The following is a 25,999-nucleotide window of genomic DNA, read 5'->3' on the forward strand; positions in this document are numbered from 1 at the left end:
TTTTTTTTTTTTAATTTTATTGGGGAATATTGGGAAACATTATGTTTCTCCAGGGCCCATCAGCTCCAAGTCGTTGTCCTTCAATCTAGTTTTGGAGGGTGCAGCTCCCTCCAAGTCCAGTTGCCATTTTTAATCTTTAGTTGCAGGGGCCACAGCCCACCATCCCATGCGGGAATTGAACCAGCAACCTTGTTGTTGAGAGCTTGCTCTCTAATAACCAACTGAGCCATCCAGCCACCCCTCTGGAAGCTCAGTGGCAGCTCGTTGTCTTCAGTCTAGTTGTGGAGGGCGCAGCTCACTGGCCCACGTGGGAATTGAACCAGCAACCCTTTGTTCAGAGCTTACGCTCTAACCAACTGAGCCATCTGGCTGCCAGAGCATCCTGGGATTTTGGTATCTGGGGGGCGGAGGGGTCCTGGAAAAATCCCCCATGGATGCTGAGGGACAAATATATCTAAACAGGAGAGAACTAGGTATAAGACCTGATAACATCTCGGAATTCTGTGTTATCCTATATGCACTGTGTTACTGTCTTGCTGGAATGTATACCTTCCTGTATTCTCATTACTAGTAATAATTTTGAATTTTGTCTCATAAAGTGTTGGCCCGTGAGTGCAGCTCTTGATGTGTTACAAGGAGCTCATAAAGTAGAAGTAGGGGAGCCTGTGTTCTTATTTTGGATTTGGAGACACAAGAGAGCTCTGCTTCCTGCCTGGTGGGCTTCAAGGCAGGGGTGTCTTTTGCCACCACACAGGTCCTTGGGCCCTAGTTCCTGTGGAGTACTGAGTTCTACTGCACACCAATTGCTTTTTATAAAGTCATTTCTGAGGTTGTCCTTATGCGTGTGCCCTTTACTGTGTATTGAAGATACAGTGAAAGCTGAAATGGTGAGAAGGAAATCTCCTTCACTGCTCCTCACGCAGGCGGTTCCTACAATACCTTTGTGATTGTTCAGTTGACATTAATACCTTAATCGTTTTTTTTTTTTTTGACATGGCCCCAGGCACCCTTATGTACCCCATGACATTTTGTGATAGGCCTGTGTAGAGACCTGAACCATGCGTGGCTCTCTCTTTGGCACCCACTGATCCTATACTGAGGGATGTAGAAGTGCCTTCATCTGTGGCCTCCTAACTTGGTTTACACAGACTTGTATACAGTAGTTTGGAAAGTGTGTCATCTTCAGCTTGGGATGACGCTGGCTAACAGCTGTTAGAAAAATAATGGCCCCATGGGAAAGGAAAGGGATTGAGAAGGAATGGTTTTTGAAGCCACTCCAGGTACCTTGTGGATTTTCTAAGCTATTAGCATTTCCTGATCAAAAGGTTGGTGAAATGATGAATTTGTTTACTAAAGCTTCTGAATCTTTTTCACGTTTCAGAATGTTTAGTAAGTAGTAGTAATATTTGTAGGGCACACTGGATAAACATTCCAGACATCTGTGGCTGGAGGTAATTGGCCTGAGGCTCTGGCTGTGTGCTTGGCCTTTCGTGGTAGCCCCCAGGAAGGCGGGAGGGACATCTCAGCCCATCTGGAAATTATTCCCAGCACATTGGCTGGGAACCATCAGGATTCATAGTTGACACAGTGGCAACTTTATCTGGTGAAATAAATTCTATACCAGGAAGTAGGGTTACGATTTTGCTTCTGCTGTGATTTCTTTATGTGCTTGGAACCTCCTTTTATCTGTATTGTCATATCTCTAACCTAGACTAAATATAATACCTATCTTCTTATTAGCTATTAGGCATGTTGAGGAAATAGTATGAAACTCTTGGAGCACCTTGAAGGTAATACCCTATATGATTACAGTGGTATGAAACTTTGAAAGTCATTTTGTCTGTCCTCCTGTCTTCAGTCTTATTGATTGTATAGAGTAGATTAAAACATTACATATGAGCTTATTTATTTATTTATTGAATTAATTAATTTTCTTTTGATTGCTTTTATTGGTTTACTGAGAACTTTGTATTCTAGTCCTGTCCAAGGTGCAGATGGTTATGCTTTCAGAACATCGTATTGTTATAATAGTGCCCATTTAAAATAATCAATGCACTTCTCTTCATTTCATCATTTTCAGTACCATTGTTTTGGTCCCTGAGAAGAAGGTGATGCTTTTCCACTGATACTCTGGTTTTGAGCCTCCATCCACCTGGTACCTTTCCCAGGTTGCTAAGGAGGGACATGTCAAATGAACCCCGTGTTGGGTGCTTTCCTGGCCAGGAAGAGAGAGCATTTGAGAGGTTTTTGAATCAGATAGATCTGGGTGTGAATTTCCATTCTTCCCCTCTGTGCCAGGGAGCCATTTTCCTTATGGCGCCGAGACTGTGTTTCTTCCTATTTGTAAAATGGAGCTAGTAGGAACTCTAGCACTTGTGTGTTGTGAAATCACAAGTGACCCATCTACAGGGACCAGCAAATAATTGGTGCACAACCAAGTACACATACTCGTATAATTGTCATTATTGATAATTCTTAGCGTCATGCAGAGTCAGTAGTTTTACTACACAAAATAAACTATTATTGCTCCTCAACCATTTCTATTTTATGAAATCATTAGTTTCGGAAAATTAATTCTTACCAGAGCGATGTTAGTGAAGATGCTGGGGTACATTTTGTCTTTCTTTTCTTGCCTCTGTCCCTCAGTCACTACTATTTTTATTTTTATTTTTATTTTATTCTGATTTTTAAAAATTGGCATTTGGGTCATTTTCAAGTTTTTTTTCCAGTCACAAAAATTACACAAGCATGTCCGTGTTTCACAAGGTGACCACCTTTCAGAAATATGCTGCTGACTTGTTTCCAGTCCTCACCACGTTCCCAGTGAGTCCTCTGAGTATTATCCACACATTGAGAAGTTTGACCTCTGGGATATAAAGAGGTACAAGTTTGATAATTTCTTTCCTGGATGCCCCTGTACTTTATATAAAATTTAGAAGAGGGAAGCTTCTCTCATCCTTTGTTCCTGGATCCCACCCTGGGGCTCATAAACTCAGAGAAGACTTCGGAAGAACTAGCTGGTGGTTCTTCCTATTTCAAGCCCAGGAGGCAGAGCTGCGTGTGAATTCCCTCTCTGCCAGTTGCTAGCAGTGTGACCTTCATGAAGCCTTCTGTCTGAGAAAGTTCAGGACTTTGCTGCTTAATAATACCAGCTGCCTCTGTAGTCTGCAGCTCTTTTCCAACCACCTGCCATGCAGAGTGCTTTTCTGGATATATCCCGTAGCTTCCCTACATTTGAACAATTGTAGGTTTTACTAAGCCCATTTCTCAGATGGAGAGATTGAGACTGTTAACTTGAATTATATTCATTTGATAAAAATTTTTTTACTAATTTTTTTAGAAAAATTGTGTGAGTGGGATAAGGTCAAGAGAATCAGAATTGGGCAAGAAATACCACTTTAGATTTGCTCAAACATCAAAGTTTCTTTTTTTTTTAAGTAGACTAATCCTTACTGAGACTGACTAATAAGTTGTTTCTACTAATGAATGGGCCATCAGTGCTAATGAGAAAAGAGTGCAAATCAGTAGTTTAATGAAGCAATAAATGATTTGGCTGCTAACAAAATAGCGCTTGTAGAGCTTAGCGTGGGTAATTTTTATCAGTAGGTGCTTATTATATGCTCACATTTCAAAACCCATTGTAAACAAAATGATTCTGTGAATGTAACAGAATGGGCAACGCTCAGCTGGTCATTGCTTCCATGTGGTATAAGAGTGTCATCATTTGTAGTTAGCTGGCCTTTCTTGGTCTTGACTGTTGGTTTTACAGAACTGGAATCATAGGCAAGTCAACTTACAAAACACACTTGGAGGTTTCTGTCAAGGCTGGAACATGGAAGTGATTTGGGCTCTTCTTTTCATCTTGGCGGCAACTAGTAAACTGGGAGGACAGTGAAAGTTAAAACGAATGGAGATTGGAGAGCAAGTAATCCTAATTTCTCCTAAGACCCTTCTTAGCAAAGGGGATTTTCTACTGATATTTAAATGAAGACATCATTCTTCCTTTTAGCCAGTGGCTTGTGAAATTGATTCTAGTTGGCAATAGTTCACAAGCCAGTCCCGAATCTCCAAAGAGCGAATGTTAGCACACTGAACAGACCTTTAAGAAATGATTGATATTTTCCTTTGGTCTTTAGCTGTCATGGGTTTATCCCAATAATTGATTTTTGAGATGAGAAAAGCAAATGTAAAAAATTGCTTTCGACAATATGTGTACTCGTACGATGTCTGTACATAAGACTGGAGCTTTCTTTGGGATCTTAGAAGAACAAAAAGTATCCAAAACCAGTATAGTAGTCCCTTTTATTGGTAGACATTGGTAGGGTACAAGGGAAAGCAGAAGAGGGATGCTCCTGGTGACACCAGATACTCCTTTTGCCAAACACAGGACATCTATTTTTCCCAAAGAAATAATATTAATTGTTGGGTAGGTTCCAAAGCCAACTCACAAAGATCTATTCACTGCAAATGTGAACAAATTATAGTAATAATAATAAAAGCTAATGTAATAAGTGCTTTATGTGAATTATTGAAACTTATTACCAGTCCATGAAATAAGTGCTATTAATATCCTTATTTTACAGATAATGAAATTGAAACTTAAAGGTAAGCGAGTTGTCAAGGTCGTACAGCAATGGAACCCACATAGGTTACCAGCTAGTAGTATTAAAACTACTAATAATAGTAAAATGCTAAAAGTATTGTTTTAGGTACATAATGGGTAAAGTAGACAAGTGTGGGCTCAAATGGAATCCTAATAATTATCATTCTAATATTCTTTTCTATGGAGAAATACGAGTACATTTTGAGTTTCAAACAACCATATATAATGATGGCATTCCAAAAATAAGAAGCATGCATTTGGTTAGAAAGGTCATCAGAAAAAGAACTGAAATTAGAAGATAATTATCAGGTGTTATCTCTAATAGATAATCACAAATAAAATTGACCACAATCAGTTGAGACAAACCTACTCCAAGAAAAAATTGCATACACGTATTCCATTCTTAGGCAAGGGATGACAAGCTGATGGCATTTTCCTTCAAAATACAATAGATGTAGCTATGGAATTTGCAATCTTCCTGTGTCCTTCCTGTTCTCATAAAATTAATACAGAAAACTTACAGTTAGCAACAACTTTAAACATATTCCTTTCTTATTGACAGCTTAGACTTAAATCATGGGTGTTAAAAGGCCACCAACAAATCCATTCCATGCTATTCTCCTGATATCTACATATTAATCATCTGTTGTGGCATCTTCTAACACTGTGTTAAGTGTTGCCATCCCTGGGGCAAATTTAGGTAGGCGAGGATTCAGGTGGCAACTACTTGAGTCATGAGCTTTGAGGCTCGCTTGGCAGAAGTTAATAAAGATTATATGAATAAGTTAATGCAGATTGGCCTCAGTTCTGAGCACTGACTGACACATTGCTCAGCACCTCCGTGAGGCGGGAGTCAATATGCAGACACTGAACACTGGGGATAAAGTCATCCAAGGTGTGTCGGTCCAGTCTTTGATCTGCAGACACAGGACTGGGTCAGGTTCTAGCATGGCTGCTGCAGGATGCTGACCCAGCAGACCCTGCCTGGAACTTCTAAGCTGTGGCCCCTGGAAGACTTTCTGAGTAGAAGTAGGTTCCAGGAAGGATCTTAATGGAAATGTTTACATAATGACAGATTCAAGAAGTAAAGAAGACTGTTGTAAGCTTGAGGAAATATCACTGCTGCTCAGAATCTGCAGTGGTTTCTGCTCGCTGCTCACAGTAAACAGCAGAGTCCTGAGTGGCCGCCCAGGCCACACAGCCTGCCCCTCCTTTGGTTTTACCTCTCTGACCTGAGCCCCTACTTTCCATGCTTACTATGCTCTGGCCACTGCTAAGTTCCAAGACTCTGCCAGGCTCTGTCTTGCCTCATAGCCTTTGTATTTGCTGTTCTTCCTGCATACTCACTTCTTAACTTCCTTCCTTATTCACTTCCTCACTTCCGCACCCCCTTCAGGTAGGTCTTTGTTCAGTTACCGCTTACTGAGGGCTTCCCTAACTACCTATGTAAAACTGCCTTCCCTGCCTCTGCCTGTCTCACCAGCACTCCCTGAATCTCTTGCTCGCTTGTATTTTTCCGTAGCATTGTCACTTTCTAACATATACAATTTACTTTTTAATTTTGTTTATTGTCTATTTCCTACCATGGGTTTATCCTTAGTCCCTAGAATAATGGCTGGCCATAGGTAGTAGACATTTATTAAATTGTTTAAATGAGGGAATAGATGAGTCAAATTCTGGAAAATTTGATTACAAGAATACACGGAGAGATTCCTTGGGGAAAATGAAGGATGAACTTTGAACAGTATTGTAGAAAGACGCACTGTAGTTGGGGACGTGGAGCATTGTCATCACTGTTCATGTGACAGTGAATGTGCTCATAAAGTTTGAGATAAAGGTGTTTTTCTGCTTAGTAGTGTCGCCCATATGGTGCGTGATATAGTCGCTGCCTTTTGATGTAGTAGATCTTTGGCATATGTACATCTAACAATTGTGATTTCAGCTCTTTGCTGGCAGCCCTGAAGGGTCCCCCTGCCCAGTTGTTTATGCGTTGTAGAGACACATGTGGTGAACCCTGTGCCAGAAGTGAGCCCAGGCTGAGCCTGGGGTGCCCACATCTGCTTGCAGCTCATCCTGCTAGTCTTCTTTTCCTTGAGAATTCAGAAACTCTATATAGTTACACGTGACCACGTGCTCTATCAGAAATTATATGTCACAGTGTTATTGGTAAATTTGGGCATTTGCAAACCAGGACTGAGGGAGTAGATGTTTCATGAATGTCAAGGGGCTGATAATCTGTAGGCATTCTGGTGAGTCTGCTCTTTTACCAAAGGTCTGCTTAATATTTGTGATCCCAGTTTCCTAAAGAATTTGGAACAGATCAATCAAATCAGCTCAAGAGAGGCAGCGTGACATGTACTGGTTAAGAGTACAGACTTGTGAAGTTGGACTGCATGGGTTTGAATCCTGACCTTGACAGTTATTAGCTGTGTGACTTTGGGCAAGTCACTTAATCTCTCTGTGCCTCAGAAATGATGATGAAAAAATGGTACATACCGCATTGGATTGTTGTGAGAATTAAATGAGTTAATAATATTTATGAAACAGGTATAACGGTGACTGGCATGTAATAACCTCAACCTAAGTGTTTGCTAAATAAAAATAAAGACATTTATCTGGGAGTCCTCCTAGAGGATGTTTCAACCTTTTGCCAGTAGGCGTACCAAGACAGGGAAAGAGGTGAATGTAAGTGATATAATTTGAAGTTATAAGAAGGCATAGTGAAGTTTAACAACATTAAAAAAAATTATTGAAGGTAATCCTTAATGAGCATGAATTAGTTAGTTACGAAGGAGTATAGTAGAGTGGTTAAAATTGTGGACTGCTGAGGTAGACTCCCTGCCTAGTCTTCTGGTGACCCTCACTGTGTGATTTTGGACAAATCACTTAACTTCAAATTACAACTCTAAAATGGGTATGTGAAAAGTACTTACCTCACGGGGTGATCGTGAGGATGAATCAAATAATTGTTGTAAAGTGCTTAGCACAATAATTGGCATGTAGTAAATGTTTAAAAATGGAACTTAAAAAAAAAGATGAGAGTCCCTAATCTGTGTCCCCTACGTTGTTTTAGGTATTGACATCCTTTAGCTAGAACCTTCAGTCCTGTCCTATTACTGAGCCATTTGGGCAAAATCCAACATTAAGAATGAAATAATGCATGCGTGATGCTTAGCACAGTGCCTAGCATGTAGCAAGAACTCAATAAAATCCCTGCCAGCAGACGTGCTGGTTCAAGATGGAAGATGTGAAGAGTATGGCTGCTATCTTGGGAATATGCGAGAAGGAAGGACACCCTTCCGCAGTCACCACTCTGGTGTCAGAGTTGGGTAGGTCAGGAGCTATGCCTGATCAGATACCATCCAGCTGACTCCCGGTACTATGTCCTGGAACAAACTCCTACTCTGGTGTCCCTATCTCCCTGACAACCTGGATCTGACCTGAGGTCAGTGTAAAAGCCACAATAAATGTGTGCAAAATCACAGACTAAAATGAAATGTATGAATTAATTGTGGATTTCAGTTATCTGTGCTTTTCCTGTACTAATTATTACAAATGATTGACATTGTTGTATACATTTAAAGTTAGACTACAATTTCTAGAGCTCAAGTTAAAGGTTTTTATTGACATTTCAAATTCTAACTTCCTTGTGGAGGTAGTTGCCATCCAGTTTCTTTCTTGGCTCACCTAAACACGTTACAGAGTTTTATTTGTCATTTTGCAGGCCTGAGGCTCAAAATTGAGCTTTCTCGTAACTTTTCATGCTTCTATTGGATTTTAATAGCAATTTAAGTTGTGATCTATTTTAAGTTCATTCATTTATATAGTTATGGAACTAATATTTACTTAGAGCCTACTATGTGGCAGGTCCAGGAACCTCTTAACTTTTTTTTTTTTTTAAAGCACACAAGGAGAAATCCTCATTTGAATTTAATTCTGCCACTACATATTTCAGCGTAGTTACAGTCTATGTGAAGGGTTAAATTCCAAAGTTAGCCAATAAGGCATGTAGTAAGGAGAAAATTAGATAGTTAAATATATATATTTTTTAGTTAAAATTATTTTTTAAAGACTCCCTTAGTTCACCCACAGACATAATATCTTTAAGGGAATGCAACACAGCCATTTCCTCGCTCTAGGTTTGGAACAAATCACTTTTTTGTTTCTTCAGTTGAATACTAGACAAGTAATTAGAAGTTTGCTTCTGTAAGGGATTCATGTTGTTTGAAAAATACATTCAGAGCCTTTAAACTTAGAGATGCACTTAGTACGAAACATGTATGTACTCTCACTCTACCTACCCCTTGTTGGTTGGTTGATTCATTCATTCAGTCAACATTTAACGAGTACTTACTATGTGTAGTGACTATGCTTGACACTGGAGGTAGAATGACTATGGAAAGAAGATACCTGCTCTCTAGCTCATGATGTAGTGGGGTCGACTACATTATGTCGACTACATTATGTACATCATGGGGATGACATGTCCAAGTACAGTGTGTGAGGTGAAATGATTGTGACAATGCAGTGCCGTACATGCTGTATGAGAATGCTTTATATGCGATGTACACGTTCGAAGAGCCGATGGAGAACAGAGGATCACAGCTCTTCTTGGGGAAGGGTGTGTCTGCGAATGTAGAGAGGGCTCTAGAGAGGTTTGAGGTGGGTCTTGAAATGTGTTAACTAAGATGACATGTTAATGAGAGGAAATAGTATGTGTACAAGAGCATGGTGGCCTGCTCAGGGAACGGAATGGGTGGGGGATGGCAAGAGCTAAGCATGGACAGCTCATGACGAGCCTCAAATTCCATGTTGAGCAGTTTGGACTTCTTTAATATAACGAAGAACCATAGAATGGTGTTTAAAAGGAGAATGGTACCAAATTACTTTATAAGTGGATGGGATGGGGGGCGGGGACTGAGTTCAGAGCCAGAGAGTCCAGTTAGAAACCGTGGGTGGGAGGGCAGATTGCAAGCCAGCCATTACATAGTCACTTCTACGCCAGTGCATAGTTGGAGCATCCCTAAATTCACAGCTGCCTTGCAGGATGAGTTTCCAGCTACAGATAGTCATTTTCCCTTCTGTTCCCCCGTGGGTTGTCTCCCCTTCTTCCCTTTGCTCTGCCTTCTTTCTCTGCTGCTGGTTCAGTCAGGCTTTGGCTGAAGACCTGGCAGTGTGAGAAGGAAAGGAGACGGGACAGATGTGCCCGTGACGCCCTCCTGGCTTCTCACATGCAGCATCCCAGGCTTTTCAGTTCTTGCCTGACGCCTCTCTTAGAATCTTTCTGATTTTCACAGCAGGGCCCTTGAAGGACGATTGAAAGTAGAAAGTGGTTAGAAGGGAGCCTCCTTTTTCTGTCCCTAACAGGCAAAACTCGGAGAATACTTTCAGTGAGCAGAGTGCCGAATCTCTGACACACGAATGAGACTGCTGTGTTCTTCAGTGGAACTCTGGTCAGGGCGGCACGTGGTGGTGGCCGTGGAAGCACATGGTCAGCCCGTTGGAAAAATGGCAGTGTGTGTGACTGTGGTATAGGCTGTCAGGGGAATGTTCTGAGGGGGTCACGCAAGCCATTCTTTTTTGAGCATTTATCCCCCTCTCCAGCAATTGCTCCCTTCACCTGCCACCTCCCCTGAGCCTCTATGCCCTTCATCACCCCAAAACCCCTGTCTCCATCTTGTACCCGTTCTTTTCTTGTCCTTTATTGCTGAGCCTATTCCAGCCTTTCGGAGCTTAGTCAGGAATCTGAGGGCAGAATATAGGAGACCTTGGCCCAACATGGAAAAGATTCGGGGGAGAGGAGTTGGATCCTGTGGCCTCGAGGGGCAGTTTATTGCGGTGTCCCCAGTTAACACTCCCATGCATTTGCTCATGGAGGCAGAAGTACGGCCCTCGGGTCTGCAGGACTGTTCATACTCGATGGTACTTCCTAGGGACCTTAGATTTAGATTCAACTAAAGTTAATTGAATTTATTTCCTCCAGGAAATTATCTAATACCACAAATCACTTAGGAAGCGTTTTAGGCTTATTTGAAAGGAAACTGAAGTGAGAGGTTAACTTTCCCGAGGTTACACAGTTCTTAAGGGCACACCTGAGATCGGCCCTTAGTGCACCTGAATGTGCGTATGTATACGTGGGCCAGCTCCCATACCTGACCATCACGTAAAGTAATGTTTCCAGGGGAAATTAAAAAGCCAGATTTGCAAGTGAACTTTTTTTTAATTGAAATTTTGATTAAGGTAATGTTAGATTCCTGTGCATATTTGAGAAATAACACACAGAGTCCATTTGTACACTTTCAGTTTTCCTCACTGTTAACATTTTATAAAACTTTAGTACAATATCACAACCAGGATATTGGCACTGATGTATCCACTGAATTTATTCAGATTTCCTCAGTTTTACTTGTACTCATTTCTCTGTGTGTGTATTTTAATTTTGTACAATTTTGTCACCTGTGTGGATTCATGTATCCATCACCACAGGTAAGAGCCAACTCTGTAAAGATCTCTCATGTGGTCCTTTTATAACAACAAACACCCCCCTGTCCCCCAACTTCCACCCTCTGGGCACCACTAATCTGTCTTTCATATCTAAAATATTGTCATTTAAAAAATGATACATAAATGGAATCATATAGTATATAACTTCTTGGAGTTAGCATTTTTCACTTAGCATAATCCGCTGGAGAGTCATTCAATTTGTTTTGTGTATCAATAGTTTGTTCCTTTTTATTGCCAAGCAGTATTCCATGTTATGGATGTACCACAGTCTGTTGAACCATTCACTTGCAGAAAGACATCTGGGCGAATTCTAGTTTTCGGCAATTGCAAGTAAAGCTGCTGTGAACATTCATGTACACATTTTCTGTGAATATAAATTTTCACTTCTCTGGGCTTAGTGCCCAAGGGTACAAATGAACTTTTAATGCAGTTCATAAATCCAGAATTATATTTGGCATGATCCTGCTCTGGATTGTATTTTCACCTTTTATCTGGTCGGCAGTCAGATTTCATGTGGGGCGGTCACCCAGTTCTCCCTGTCCCTGGGCCTGTGTAAATTTCCAGACTGATTAGGGCACTCCTGAGCTCTGCGTAGGGGATTTGCTTTGCTTTGTTGCTGGCTAATCTCTGGGAGTTGCCTCTGCCATTCGTCATGCTTGTCAGGCTCGCCACACTGATGTCTCTTTTCCCCACCATGGATGTCCAGAGCTCCAGCAGCATCTACAGTGACAATAAAACTGTGTTCTTTTCCCTTCTTTGCTGTGGGAGTGATGGTCTTTCTCAGGCTGGCGAAGTTAGGACGGGCATAGTTGTAGGTTTTTCTCTGTCTCCACCCTCAGCTTCCGTGTAGTGAACACATGTTGCCAAAAGATGGCAGTGCTCTTTGCAGCCACTGAGATTGCTCTCCCTGTCTCTGTTGTTTGGAGCATGGATAGTGTTCTCGAGGTAAATGTTGAAAATGTGGACAGCAGATTTTCCAAAACAACGAAGGCACCAGTAAAAAGCTGTGTGGCTTAAAACGTTTGAAAGAAAACATCATGTTTGCAAATGATTTGTAATGAAGTTATTTGAATAGGGAATAGAATTCAGAGAGGTGTGTATGAGTGCATAATTTTAAATGTCAGTATGATTGTCGCATTCTGTGTAGTTCCAGAAAGAGGCCTGTGAAAAGGCGGATTTTTGCCTCCTGTCTGATCTAAGACCAGTCAAGTAGCAAGGACAGTCTGCGTTTGAGCTGTGAGACCTGAGATGAACACTGCTCAATCCTCAAGTAAAGGCTCTTATGCACACTGTAAATATAATTTTCATGGCAGCGAAGACTAATGGTAATCATAAAACTCTTCACTTCCTAGTATTTGTGCACTCCCCTGCGTGCGTCATTTCAGTGTGTGTGTGGGCATGTGTGTAAAGAACTGTTTAAACATTTGCTATGCACAGGAAAGCTGTTGTAAAACGAGGGAATATGGGGTTCACTGGATGTCATAAACAGATCAAGCTAGGGAGGATAAAGTGGGATGAGTTTAAGTATGAGGTTAACTAATAAATTTTAATTAAGCTGTATCCGTGGAAAGAACCAGCGGTATCAAATTCAGGAAGGGACATGTTAAAAAACTGGAGCTATTCTGCTCCCTAGGGTGTCATCCTCTAGTGCTTTTTTGGAAGTAGTCAGAAAGCCCCACTATTCACGTGATCCATGTGCAGCCTGGTTAAGTGGATTACAGGGTGTGGAAGAGGGTGGGCCGGCTATGGGATTGGGGCTGCAAGCCCCGGAGTGGGTCCTCTACGCGTGGGCCAGTCTTGTGGCAGTTGGAGGGTCTGGTGTCTGCTTCCCCCGTTGGAGTGCTGCCTCTGCTGTGACCCTGCAGCTCACAAGATAGCCACAGTCCTGGGGTGACAAGAGAACAGGTGGCTCTACCTTAAGCAGCAGCCTTTTTGCTACTGTATCCTTTGGCAAAAAAGCTTTAGGTTAGGAGGAAAATTGCTCTCTGTCAAGTTATAACCCTGAAACCAGATGCTGTTACTCTAGAGAGAGTGAGATGCCGCCGTGGGAGGCGTAACAGAGGAGGGGTAGGAGAAGGGCAATGGGAGGGCAAGTGAGGAGAATTAGAGGCTAGCACACCCGAAGACCTTCAACCTTTAGCAGCCCTATGACAGGGCAGGCTTGCATTCTGAAACTTCTGTGCTGGCGGCCTGCCACTTGCTGACTGGCTGAGTGGCAGCTGCTAGCACTGTGTGGACTAGCTGGTGAGCACGTTGGCAGTTGGCGAGGCCTCTGGGGGGTGGGACCTCAGAGGGGTGGAATGTAGATGGGCGCCCAAGGCCCAATGGCTGACAGTTTTGCACAAATGTTTCTCGTGCTGGGCTTCAGTCACCCTTACAAGCCTGTTCAGTGATTAGGACTGGCTGGTGAAAGCCGGTCTGTTTGGCAGCAGATTTGACATGTGTTACAGTTACATCATTTAGTGCCCTAGAATAATGGGGAATAAGAGAAACCTCCCGTTGGGTGTGGACTTCTGAGGAATGGTCTCCCGTCTCCCGTCAGAGGCAGTATTGGCCCTGTGTGGATTTTGTACTGACTGCTCTGACCCTTAGCCCCGTGATCCTGGGGAGAAGCTTCCAAATCTATTCTGAACTTTGCCTCATGCCGGCGATGTGAGCCACCCGGGAACGGTTTAGAAGCATGCTCCTTCCCTTCTCTGTTTTCAGCAAATGCAGTTCATGTGAAAGGAACGTTTTAAGAATGGAGTTGGGGGCCTGACTAGGGACTTGATGAGTTCATTTCTTTCTACGGATAGAGGGGAAAACTGGTTGGGTCACACAGTCATTTCAAAAGATAGCTCTGTCTTGCTAATAATAGCAAGCGACTGTTGAGGGGATTTTAGGGGGGGAACACAAACCTAAATAATTGACATGGAGTGATGTAAAGGTGGAAAAAAGCTGTAAATTCCTTGTACTTCGTACAAAAACCCAGGTGCTCCAGGCTGGACTTTCTCTGGAGGAAGAGAGGGCAGCTTTGGGGAAAGACCCCTCTGGGCCTGTAGGTTTTATATTCTCACTTCCTCCTTGGAAGAGGCTGCTTGCAGACCCTCTCTGCATTGTCCCTCAGAAAGAACTAGGTTTCTAATTACTTGCTATATATAGTCTTGGAGGGAATGTGAAATATGTATCAATAAGCCAAGGAATGCACAAATCATTATTCTCACTCTAACTCATGGAGCAGGGGTTTGGGTGGGGCCAGTGCTTCAGTTAGGCTGGATGGGTTTCTCCACCTCAGAAGACAGCTCTGGGCATTCAAGTTTCTACAGTTGTTACAGTGGTTACAATGTCTCACTTGTTACTGCTTTCCTTCCTTTATTTCTACTTTGCTTGTTTGTTGCATGCACTTTTGGGAAGGGCTTGGGTGCAAAGGCTGAACGTTTTATTGAGGGAACGTTTAAAAAGTCAATGAAAGACTTTAGGGCCAGCTTGATTAATGGTGGGGTGTACAAATGATGTTCCATGGGAAATTGTGTTGGATTCTATAGGTTGATAGGACGGGAAAGGGTTAATTCTGAGAAGAAATGTGGTTTAATCTCTTCTTTGTTTTCCAAAAGGGAGACAGTCCTTTTAAGGGATATGCAGTAGTACAGAGAGCCAGGGTTTTGTTGTACTTCCGAGGTCTTTTAAGGAAACTTCCCCATCAAGTGGTCATCCTTACCGATGTCTTTAAGGACTGTCTGTGTTCTTGCCCCGTGGATGGACTCGCCTAGATTGCTGCAGGAGTCTTCGAGCAGGCAGATGTAAATACACTAGAGCAACATCAATCATTGTATCTCCAGTGCCTAGAAGTGTGCCTGGCACCTAGTAGGTACTCAGTGAATATATACTGAATGAATGAATGGAGGAGGCCAGGAAAGAGAAAAGGGAATGATTGCATGCTCTCTGGCACTATGTATGGTGTGTTTTAAGGGCGTTGGTCACCATCAGCAACATCAATAACCACCATACTGCCAGGTGTTTTCTTCTCTGCCTCTCAGTAGCAGTGCTCTCCTCTTTTCTCAGCCTTCTGACATCACTCTTCCTGTTTTTTTCTCTTCATTAACTGCTTTTGTTCCGCTATTCTGTTTATAAATGTTGGTGTGCCCAGGATTTGGTCTTAGGTTTATACCTCTATTTCTACCTTTTCTTCTTGGATGATCTCATCTAGGAATAGTTTCAGTGACCACCTTTATTCATTGATTTGCCAATTTTTATCTCCAGCCCCAGGCTCCTGAGCTCTAGACTGAGACATCTCATTGTGTATTGGACAGTTCCTTTTTTATGTATAATAAACATCTTAACCATAAAGTGGCCAGAAAAGAGATTTTGATTCCTTCCCAAAAACCTGTTTCTCCCAGTCTTCCCTGGGACCCTGAGATAATTTCCTAGTTTCTTTGGTCTCTTGATTGTCTATTTTTCACATAGCAGAGTGATCCTTTAAAAAAGTAAAACAGCTGAAGTTACTTTCCATCTTAAAACTGTTAACTGTAGTTAATAATACTGTATTGCATATTGGAAAGTTGCTAGAACAGTAGATCTTAAAAGTTCTCATCAAGAAAAACAAATTTTGTAACTATGTATGTGATGGATGTTAACTAGACTTATTGTGGTCATCATTTCACAATATAGTTGTCCCCCTGTGAAATCAGGGGTTTTACTTTTAGTTACCTGTAGTCATTTGGGGTCTAAAAATATCAAATGGAAAAGTCCAGAAATATGTAATTGATAAGTTTTAAATTGTGCGCTGTTCTGAGTATTGTGATGAAATCTCGTGCTTTCGTGCTATGTCCCGCCTGGGATGTGAGTCTTCCTTTTGTCTAGTGTGTCCATGTTGTACACACTCCCTACCTGTTAGTTACTTAGTAGACATCTTGGTTATCCGCTCCACTGTCGCAGTACCACAGGTACCCTTATTTATTTAACAATGGTCCCAAAGTGCAAGAGTCGTGATACTGGCACTTTGTATATGCCAAAGGGAAGCCGTAAAGTGCTTCCTTTAAGTAAAAAGGTGAAAGTTCATGACTTAATAAAGAAAGAAAAAACTATTGTATGCTGAGTTTGCTAAAATCTACAGTAAGAATGAATCTCCTATCTGTAAACTTTATCATAGGTATGTATGTATAGGAAAAAACATTGTGTGTGTGTGTGTATATATATATATATATATAAGGTTCAGTACTATTGGCAGTTTCAGGTATCCACTGGGCGTCTTGGACCATATCCCTTATAGATAAGGGGCAACTACTGTATATACAAATATTAACTCATCGTGCTGTACACCTGAAACTAATATAATGTCATATATCAAGTGTTCTTCAATAGAATAGAACAGAACAAAACTCTTCAATGGCTCCTAGAACACCTAAAATTCTGACTGCTTGCCATGGCTTGCATGGCCCTGACACCCAATTAGTGCTATTGACTACTCTTGACTTTTTGTCTCTCTGTCTAGCCTCCCTGACCCTGGAACATGCTAAACTGGTTCGCACCTTAGGGCCTTTGCACTTATTGCTGCCTTTGCTTGAAACACTTTGCCCCCAGACCTCCAAATATCTGGTTCATTTGTATGATTTTTGTTCTCTGCTCAAATATCACCTCCTCAGAAGCCTCACCTGAACCATCTTATGCCAATAGCCAGCCCCCTGCCTCATTTTATTTCCTGCAAAGCACACAATGTCTAAAATTAGCTTGTTTATTTATTATTAGTTTCTTAGGAATTGTCTGTCTTATTCACAGATGTATTCTCCTTTCTCTGTAGAGTGCCAGAAACCTAACAGACACTAAATACACGCGTATTTGCTGAATCAGTGAATCACTGAATCAGTGATTCAATGTATCATTTAATCTTCATGGTAGCCTGAGGCTCAGAGAGGGCTAGTGAATGACTTGACTTCTCAAGTCTTCAAGGCATTTTTTTCTCCTATAATCCTGATGGCTGATCCATATCCTCTTTGCATTTAGTTTTTTTGTTTTTATTTTTAATACAGAGAAGGAAGAAGATATGTCAGGATGAATTATTGCATACAAGTCTCATATCCCTGAAAGAAGATATTCTGCAAGTATCTAAAGGTCATGATTTTCTTAATGACATTGTCCACCAGTAAAGATCAGGGTTAGAAAGGAAGGAAACTTAACCTTTATTAAACACTACTAGGTGCTAGGCACAAAACTCAGTGCTTTCACATGTTTCCTAATTTGAATCTCAAAGCACTCTTGCAAAATTGATATTATTGCTTTCAATTTTAAAGATGGAAACAATGAGGCTCAGAAAAGTTAAATACTTTGTTCCAGGTGATACAAATCCTAAATAGTGGGAGTAGATTTTTGAAACCCAGGTCTACCTGACACCAGACTTCTGACTTTTGTACTAGGATGGTTGTTTTGCGTGATGGATACATTCCTAAAATAGAAAGGAGGAAAATGTGGATTCAGTGCATATCCACATATAGTATAACAAATATTTGAAGCTCAAGGATAAGTCATACAGACAATATGGAAAACAGACCTACAGCATTCAGTGCCTAAGCATATAATTGGATGAATAGGCTACAGAGTGAACATTTGGTTCTCTGGCAGAGCTCATGTACTACGGTATGACATGGAGCAGCTGTCTCCAGAGAAAATTCTTTGTTTCTAGACCGGTACGATACAAGTAGCATTTGAGCAATTCGGGATTTCTTTCTGCTTTCACTATAAATAGAGTTCGTGGAGTTCTGTATGTCAAAGTAGATGCGATGAAAAGGAATCACAGAATATGGAGATAAACCTTAACTCAGTACACTGGAAACATGTTTGGCATTGGGAGGCTGTAAAAAGCGCTGTCATTACTTGGATGGATTCTGAGGTCTTATTTAGCATACGAAATTGCAGAGTAGATCTATTATGTAAGGAAGCGGGGGGTGGGGGGAGCTAGCATAATGTGGCTACAAAATGAAGAACTTTGTGCCCTTCAGAGAAGAGTTAACAGGACAGATGTGCATAGAGAGAGACGTGTGCTAAGAATGTGGAAAATGAATGAATGGGTGGTATATATATATATGTGACTGTTGCCGAAACCGGGTTGCTGGATAATCCTCAGATGTCCGTAAGGCCAACATGTGACTCAAAGCTTGCCACGCAACAGAATAGTGGGCTGTGCTGGTATTAAGAGGCTGGCTGGAAGCTAGGCTCCCACTGTGCACTAGCCTAACTCCCTGTCGCTTTCTGTGTGTGGGTGGGTGTGCATGTGTGTGCGCGAGGGCATACATTTTTATGCAGTGGGTGTTTAAAGAGCTAAGCACTGAAGCTGGGTTTCCACAAACGATCATCACGAGCACTTCAGACACACCAAATTTTCTCTCTTGGTATTTTTTTTTTTCTTTCATCTTTATTATTATTATTATTATTTTTTGCAAATCCCAAAGGGGAGAAACCCTCAACATCCAGATGATTTTCTCTCACCTGTCCATGTGGGTGCCCTCTCAAGGTTAGAGCCGAAGCTATGTGGGACCAGCATATTCTCCAGCACCAGAGGAGAGGAGCTGCGTGAAGGAGTCGCAGACACCAAGGAAGAGAGACTCTGCCCCGTTATCATGAACAACAGCTTGCAGGTTAACCTGCCCAGAAGCTGGGCTGCTGCAAGTGGCTCACTCCAGGAGAAGTCTGAGCATTCTTTTTTTCTTTTTTATTACTATAGGATGGAGGATGAAGCTGTCCTGGACAGAGGGGCTTCCTTCCTTAAGCATGTGTGTGATGAAGAAGAAGTAGAAGGTGAGATTTATGGGTCTGGGCAAGTGTATATTCATATACATATATCTTTGTAGATAAGTTACATACAGTTCATGTAACTTTTATTTTTGAAGTTAAAAACCAAAGCTTTTCTATGGAGTTTGATTAATCTCCACATTTTGCTTCAACACACACAGTAATTTTAAGAACTTTATTGTGCCATCAGAATCTGTCAGTGTAGTACTGCTTGGTTTAAAAATAAAGGGGAGGGGGTTTCCTTTGACGCAGGTACCTATGTTAGTGATACCTCTTCGTGAAAAATAAATATCTTGCCAGATAATATGAACCACCTTTCAATGACTAATTCAAGGAAGATGTTAGTTAGATTTATAGAAATGTATTTGGTTGAATCTTCTAATCTTTTTCCTTACAGCTTGCAGGGTAGGTGTTGCAGAGAACGACACCATTGTTGCCAGCAAAATGGGGCTAAGCTGAGGATATGTGAATGGTAATCATGGATGAGTCTCAGTTAGGAAAAGATGGACAAGCATGTTGTACTTAAAAACCCTTCAGGACATCTTTTGCTGATGTTCCCCTGTGCCCGTTCGGTGATGGAAGGGGAGCTGTCTCTGGGTGGTGAACACACAGTGTGATTTATGGATGATGTGATTCAGAATTGCACAACTGAAATCTATGTAATTCTACTAACAATTGTCACCCCAATAAATTAAAAAAAAAAAAAAAAAAAAAAAAAAAAAAAAAAAAAAAACCAAATGAGAGTTAAATTTTAGCTCATACTGTGATATTCTTATTGCGCCTTGTCTTATCTCTTGACTTATCAATAATGTGGGAATAATACTGTTTATTTGACAGTGAGAAGACAGGGCTTAATTTTTATTTATTAAAGTAGTTATGTGAAGGCATCACAAATACATAGGTATTTATTAATACTTATAATGAGATTTAAAAAGATAATCAGTACTCATAAAGTTAAATGAAACTTGCAGGTGAACCATGTCATAAATTGTGCCATTTAAAATCACCTGAGAGACAATTCATATGTGTTTTGGAAACTATAGTCTGATTGATGCCATTTGGTAAACATTTAATGCCTACCAAAAACTTGGACCAAAGTGGCGGTGCAGTTAGGAAAGAGGGGGTCGGTATTGTGTGTTCTGGAGTGATTCTTCGACCCAACTGGTCCCAGACAAGTGACACTCCGGTGCCACCTGGAATAGTTTGAACAGTGTGACAGTGCGTTTTCTCTCACGTTTCCTTAGTAAGTTTCTTCTGACCATGTAATGTTGAAGGGTTGGTTCCCCCCTCCACCTCCCTACTTCCCGCATTTATGCTCTTGTGACTAATAAGAATTTGATACCTAAGTTTCTTAGGAAAAAGGAAACTACAATATTTTCTTTCATATTGTTTTATGGGTTCCTTGCACTTTTACAACATGACTGTGGGAAAATGTCAAGTTAAGGAAAGCAAAATAGTAAAACTTTTGTTTTAAGATTCTTGTAACCCATGATGTAAAGTCTCCATTGTGGTGACTTTGTCACTGTCCCAGTGTCAAAGAGGAGATAAGAATCTTAAAGTTGTATAGCATGTGGATGTAAGAAATATTGTAGATTGAGTGAATATTCCACTGTTTCAGGACAATTATAGTAGAAGGCAGCTTGAGAATGAGATGCCGTGTGTGTGTGTGTGTGTGTGTGTGTGTGTGTGTGTGTGTGTTCCTTGAGAAGAATGTTCTAGCTAAGTTCCCAGGAGATGTAAATCACTTCTTGAGTTTATAAGGTTTTAGGATTGACAGTATCTTACTGCAGTTTGATATATTGTACATGGGTTTCTTAAGGCTTTGATTAAGAAGTTTATTTCCTGAAGTATTTCCCTTGATTTTCAGGCACAGAAATTAAGACAACAATGTAATGAATAGCACACAAATTTGTAGCCAGTTTTCTTTAAAAGAGAAACAAAAAAGACAGCAAAAGTTGGTAGAAACATCTGTAAAATTGCTTGGCTTTGTGGTGATTAAACTTGCCCTATGGATTTTGTGTATTTTCCTGTTCGGATAAGACTTTTATTTTAATGAGCATCTTCCATGTTGGTTGGAGCCTGAGTTAATTACATTTCTTTCAAGGCATCTTTAACTAGTTGCTTGTTGTTGAATTCTGAGGCCCTAAAGGATGGCTGTTTGTGGTGTCATTATTTGGTGGAGAACATCCAACAGCACAGGTTCCTCTATAGTACAAGTCTTAAAACTACAATTCGGAACTATTAGTTTCTAATTCAGTGCCCACCCAGTTGACTCTCCCATTTTCTCACCTGGCTTCTTCTGGTGGGGGTGGAAGCACTAACATTTTATAGTAAATCTCAGTGAAAGTGTACAGAAGTTGAAATGGACATGGGTTTGATGGCGTATCCACGGTGTCAGTGGTTGGGGATGAAGAAACAGATGACTCGACTGTCGACACCTCTAATAAGGATTTGTATTTTGAGTGGTAATGTATTCCTCAAGGACATAGTCTATGCCCTACTTTAAATTGCATTGAGAAGGGTGTATTTGAAGGAAAGCAAACTGTTATCTCTATTTGGAAGTAACTGAGTTCTGGTACATTTATGGTAGAAGAAAGTGCTCCCGTTTTAAAAATCAGAAATTCAAAGGGCAAGGAGCTGGAACACCTTACATTTCTTTTATCAAACATATTTCTTTTTATCCAAGTATCTTTTTTATCTTTCTCTTGCTTCTAGGATAAACATAGCTGAAGCGTATTACAGCACACTTGGCAAAAGTAAACCTAAAATAAAAATGAGATTTTTGAAATAATTGGCACAAAGAAGATGCACTCCCATTAAGTGACTACTAGGGTGAGTAAGGTCCACAAGCCCTAGTTACTTTGAAACATTCATGCTTTTAAAGTTCTTTTTAGGGTTCCCCAAATTTGGGGGGATTGCCTTCAGCTCAGCCTGAAGATGAGAAGAGCCAGATGCTCTCTCATAGTTCCTTCTAATGTTGTAGTTCTGAGAAGGGGAGAGAGACTGAGACTTCCAACCACACCCTCAGTTCACCTGGTTCAACTTTACTCTCAGTGGGTGGCATGTGACACTTAATCCACGTTCTGAAAGCTCAATAGAAACCATCAACTGCAAAACTCACTAAGAATAGTGAGTCAGAAGAGGAGTCATCTGCTGTTTAAATAATACATTTACCTATGTGGGATATATTTAAAGAACTAAACCTTGTTTTCACATAATTTGCCTTGTACATTTGTGTTAGTGGTGTAAAGAGATACTCTTCAAAAAGGAAACTAAGTGTCAATTTTTAATCCTTAAAATAAAGAGAAGCTTTAATATCTGTTCTTTCACTAGTTACAGTAGGTTTTGTAAAGTTAACATTTTAGGCACAAAGTGGTTATTGTGGGTAAACTCATTTAAATATTTTAACATTTCTGACATGTTTGTTTCTGTACCAAAAGGCTCCATCTCTAGCCCAGACACTTTCATAGAATTGGTCTGTAGATGACAAATTGATGTGACCAGAATGACCCAGAAATGCCAACTGTGAGAACACTCGGTTTTCATTTCAAACGCATGTATAGACAGGGAAAATTGACAAATTTTTGTGGGGTGAACGAAGGTTGAGGTAGGTAGAAAGAGTACCAGGTAGCTTTTTCTTATGGATGTTTTATCCTTAAAAAAGTCAGCCAGGATTTTGGATCTGTGTGATGTAAACAGATTACTTAATAGTCTCCTATTTCGCAATAGGGGAAAAGGGCAAACTCCACCTTATCCTCTGAGATAAGGCCTTGGCTCTGCAGGGCTAGGTAACTCCCCAGCAAGGCAAGCACTGGCGATGTGGACGTTATGGGGAGGGGCCTTTTCTTAACATCAAGTCTAACCAGCGACTCAGGAAGCATAAAGTACAGCAAGACAATATTGGCTGAAATGTGTCTCCGTTTCTGAAGTCTGATCAGTGCTCTCATAGCTACTATGATGTATTGTGGTGGCTTTCCTCTTCCATTCAAAACCACGGCCAAAAGGAAGTGAGCTGCCAACTGTCCAAATGGAACAATAATTTTGCAGAGTCCCATGTCTACTGATGGGCATTACGAGAGTTTTGTTAAAAATGCATGGAATTTGCAGGAGTATTATTTTCAGGGAAATAAAAGTAAAAAAGTAGGACACCCTGGAGCAGAGTAAATATTTACCAAATATTTGTTAAAAGGAAGAGTGAATAAATGCATAATAGAAACTAAATGAAGAATATGTAGAATTATTTTATATAATTCTTTGTTTAAATTTTTAGTTAGAAATGTCGTTCTCGGTACTTGTAGTCAAATGAGATGATATAGTCTCTAGTGTTCCTGTCCTTGCTGTTAACTCCTGTTTGATTTTGCAAACATCATTGACATATCATTTATACATTTATATTGAGAAGAAGAAGAAGCCTCCAAAGCACCTCTGCCTTATTCTTTTCCCTCCTTTTACTCTACCTTTTGAGGAGGGAGACTGAAGTGATGAAATGGTAGCGTTTGTCTTTTTGGAGGTCAGGATATCAACATTTTACAGACATGAAATCATAATGACTTAAACCTATTTTTCACTAGAGAATATTATGATGATGTATTTATGTGTATTGGAGGAGGTAGTTTTCTAAAGAAAAATTGGGGCCTGGTAGACATTTGTTAATAATTACAGTGGTAAAAAACTGAATTGCTGAGAAGGAGTGAATGAAAACCTATTGGATGGGAAGGGAGGGGCGGAGTTGGGGCTGGGGCTATTCTGAGCGCTGGGTATAAGTGTCCGGTTGCATTTTGCTGACCTCTTCTCTGCTGTTCACTCTAATTTCTCAGAAACAGTGTGTACAGAGGAAACACTTGGGCAAATATTGCTGAAGGAAAAGCCTTCTCAGAAGAAACAATGTACCCACACATTGGAGAGCTTTAAAGAAATGTGGTGAGGTGTTTAAAGGTTGATATATAAATAGTAACTTGGGTTTTCCAGAGCAGGTTGAGCCCACTGTAGCCCTTTCCCAAGGCCCTGCTTCTTTCTCCTCATGGCCTTAGCTGAAAGCCTGCCAGAGGCCCTCAAGTAGGCAGCACTTAGCTGGGGAGCTGTCTGACACCTCCTGCTGTGTCAGTGAGGTTAAATACTATTTGTATACAGATTTCTTCAGCGTCAAGGAAATCTGATGATAATTCCATGGTTTTTTGAAACTGAAATCAGACATCCCTTCCCAGAGTTTTTCCAATTGTAGAGAATTCCCTGGTATGGGCTAAGGCCCTTTTGAAGCCACTGTCTGTCCTAGATGTCTACATTCTTTTTTGGCAATAAGCTATAAAAAATTGAATTTGGTACTTGGGTTGTGTTTTGCAAGGATCCAGAAATTCTGAAGTGATACATTTGCAGCAATTTTGTCTATAGATTAAATTTCTTTTTAGAAGCTTTATATCTGGTCATATTTTGGAGATACATTGTTTGGTATTTTTGGGGGGTAGTCTCAGTCTCTATCATTTGTTTGATTCATGTGTTGTTAAAGCAGAGTAGCTAAGCTTCAGTTTGGGAATGAAAGTTTAAAAGTTGCTCTATTGCAGAATCATTACATAAGTTAAGGATGAAATTTACAGTTTGGAGTTTGGATTTCTTGCTCTGTCAAATGGAAATAATAGAACATGCCATTCACCGTAGAACTGTTTGGGTAGTTACCAGGAACAATGTTTTGTACCTGGCATTAGGAATAGGTGTGCTTTATACTCTACCACTCTCTGTTCTTTTTGTTTCTGATTGATAATAGTCTCCCCAATAATTTTCATTTTCACCAATAATTAATATCATTCCAAAAATTGTAACTGGTCTAAATGATTTTTATTTGCTTAATTTATTTTTACTACTAGCTAACCTTTGCCTTCATAACCACACTTACCTACTGCTTCTTGTATTGGAAAAGACAAGTTAGACTGGTCAAGGGAAGGTTCCCAAGCCCTGCTGTCTGTTTCTCTTTGGACTCATTCTGATTCCTTTAAGCTCTGGGTGTGAGATCTGATTTTCATGGTTACACTGTTCCAATGCACATTGCCCCTAATTTGGTAAATTACCTTCTTTTCCAAGAAGAGGTATATTAACTCTAATTGTATACAGAATAAAATACATGCCCATTGCCTAATAAAACACATGCAAATTTTCTCCTTTTGGAAAACAGATTTAAGTGTACAGTATTTTTTCACCAATGAAGAGGATTCACTGTCTATTAGATGTATATGTAATTTACAGCAGCATATTTTATATGGTCCACAAACAGGCTATTATGTAATTTAGGTGTCAATTAAATGAGAGTATGCAATATTATAGACATAATACTATATATTCAAACCTGAGCTAAATATTTCCCCATTTTTATCCTCACAAGATTCAGAATCACTGGGAGAATTGTGAATTGTGACTGGAGAATAGAGTAAGACGAGAATAAAGCTGCTTAAGGCCCACCCGAGTTTCTCTAGTTACTGTGGTGAGCTTGCTGGTGGGATTTTGTTGTTATGTTTTATTTTTATTTTTTGGCTGACGGCATTAGGGGAGTGAGGTGAGTGCCTGTCATGACAGGAGTTAACAGAAGGTTACAAACATTGTATCCCGAAGCTGCTGATTGCTGGGTGGGATGAAGGTGAAGGTAGGGAGGGTGGTGAGTGACATCCACTGAATCAACAGTACATAAATGTGACTGAAATAACTCCCTTCTCTGAATAGCTGCAAGAGCTTTTTCAATCTGGTTATTGTTTTTACCTTTCCATAGTGTTAGAATTAGAAGGCAGCTATCTTCAGTGCTTTATCCAATGTGTTTGCCTTTCTTTGTATTCTGTTGACTTGGAAAGGAGAACAGACTCTACTTAAACATCTTGAGACATTATTTTATTGACTCTTTTCATGGGGGAATGCTCAATAACTTTTACTAGGCTCAAACTTTTGGAAATAAAAATAGATTCTGCATTTTCATAGCATCAGCCAATATATCGGCTTTAGAGGGTCAGAATCACACATGTGTAATTGGTTAAATCACGACCCCAGCCCGATTTAGTTTTCAACAAGTGATTCTATCCCTACTGAAACATAAAGAAAATGTCTTGGATGTACAATGAAAACTCATAACTGAATACAGTTAATACATGTACTTAA

At 40.5% G+C, this 25,999-nt stretch overlaps 1 protein-coding gene across 11 annotated transcripts in view; it reads left to right on the plus strand.

Moving 5' to 3' along the window:
• The window catches only part of SLC4A4 (solute carrier family 4 member 4), a 348,583-nt gene that overhangs the window by 39,453 nt on the left and 283,131 nt on the right, over positions 1-25,999 (plus strand). For 9 of the 11 annotated variants that reach the window (XM_033105862.1, XM_033105858.1, XM_033105861.1 and 6 more), the window contains one exon: positions 18,801-18,874. In XM_033105862.1, coding sequence (XP_032961753.1) covers positions 18,801-18,874 — 74 coding nt within the window. Of the gene's footprint in view, positions 1-18,442; positions 18,469-18,537; positions 18,875-25,999 lie in introns of those variants that run through there. The other 2 variants (XM_033105860.1, XM_033105856.1) reach the window with 2 other exon arrangements.

Source organism: Rhinolophus ferrumequinum, chromosome 5 (genome assembly GCF_004115265.2).
Source record: "Rhinolophus ferrumequinum isolate MPI-CBG mRhiFer1 chromosome 5, mRhiFer1_v1.p, whole genome shotgun sequence".
Classification (NCBI taxonomy): domain Eukaryota; kingdom Metazoa; phylum Chordata; class Mammalia; order Chiroptera; family Rhinolophidae; genus Rhinolophus; species Rhinolophus ferrumequinum.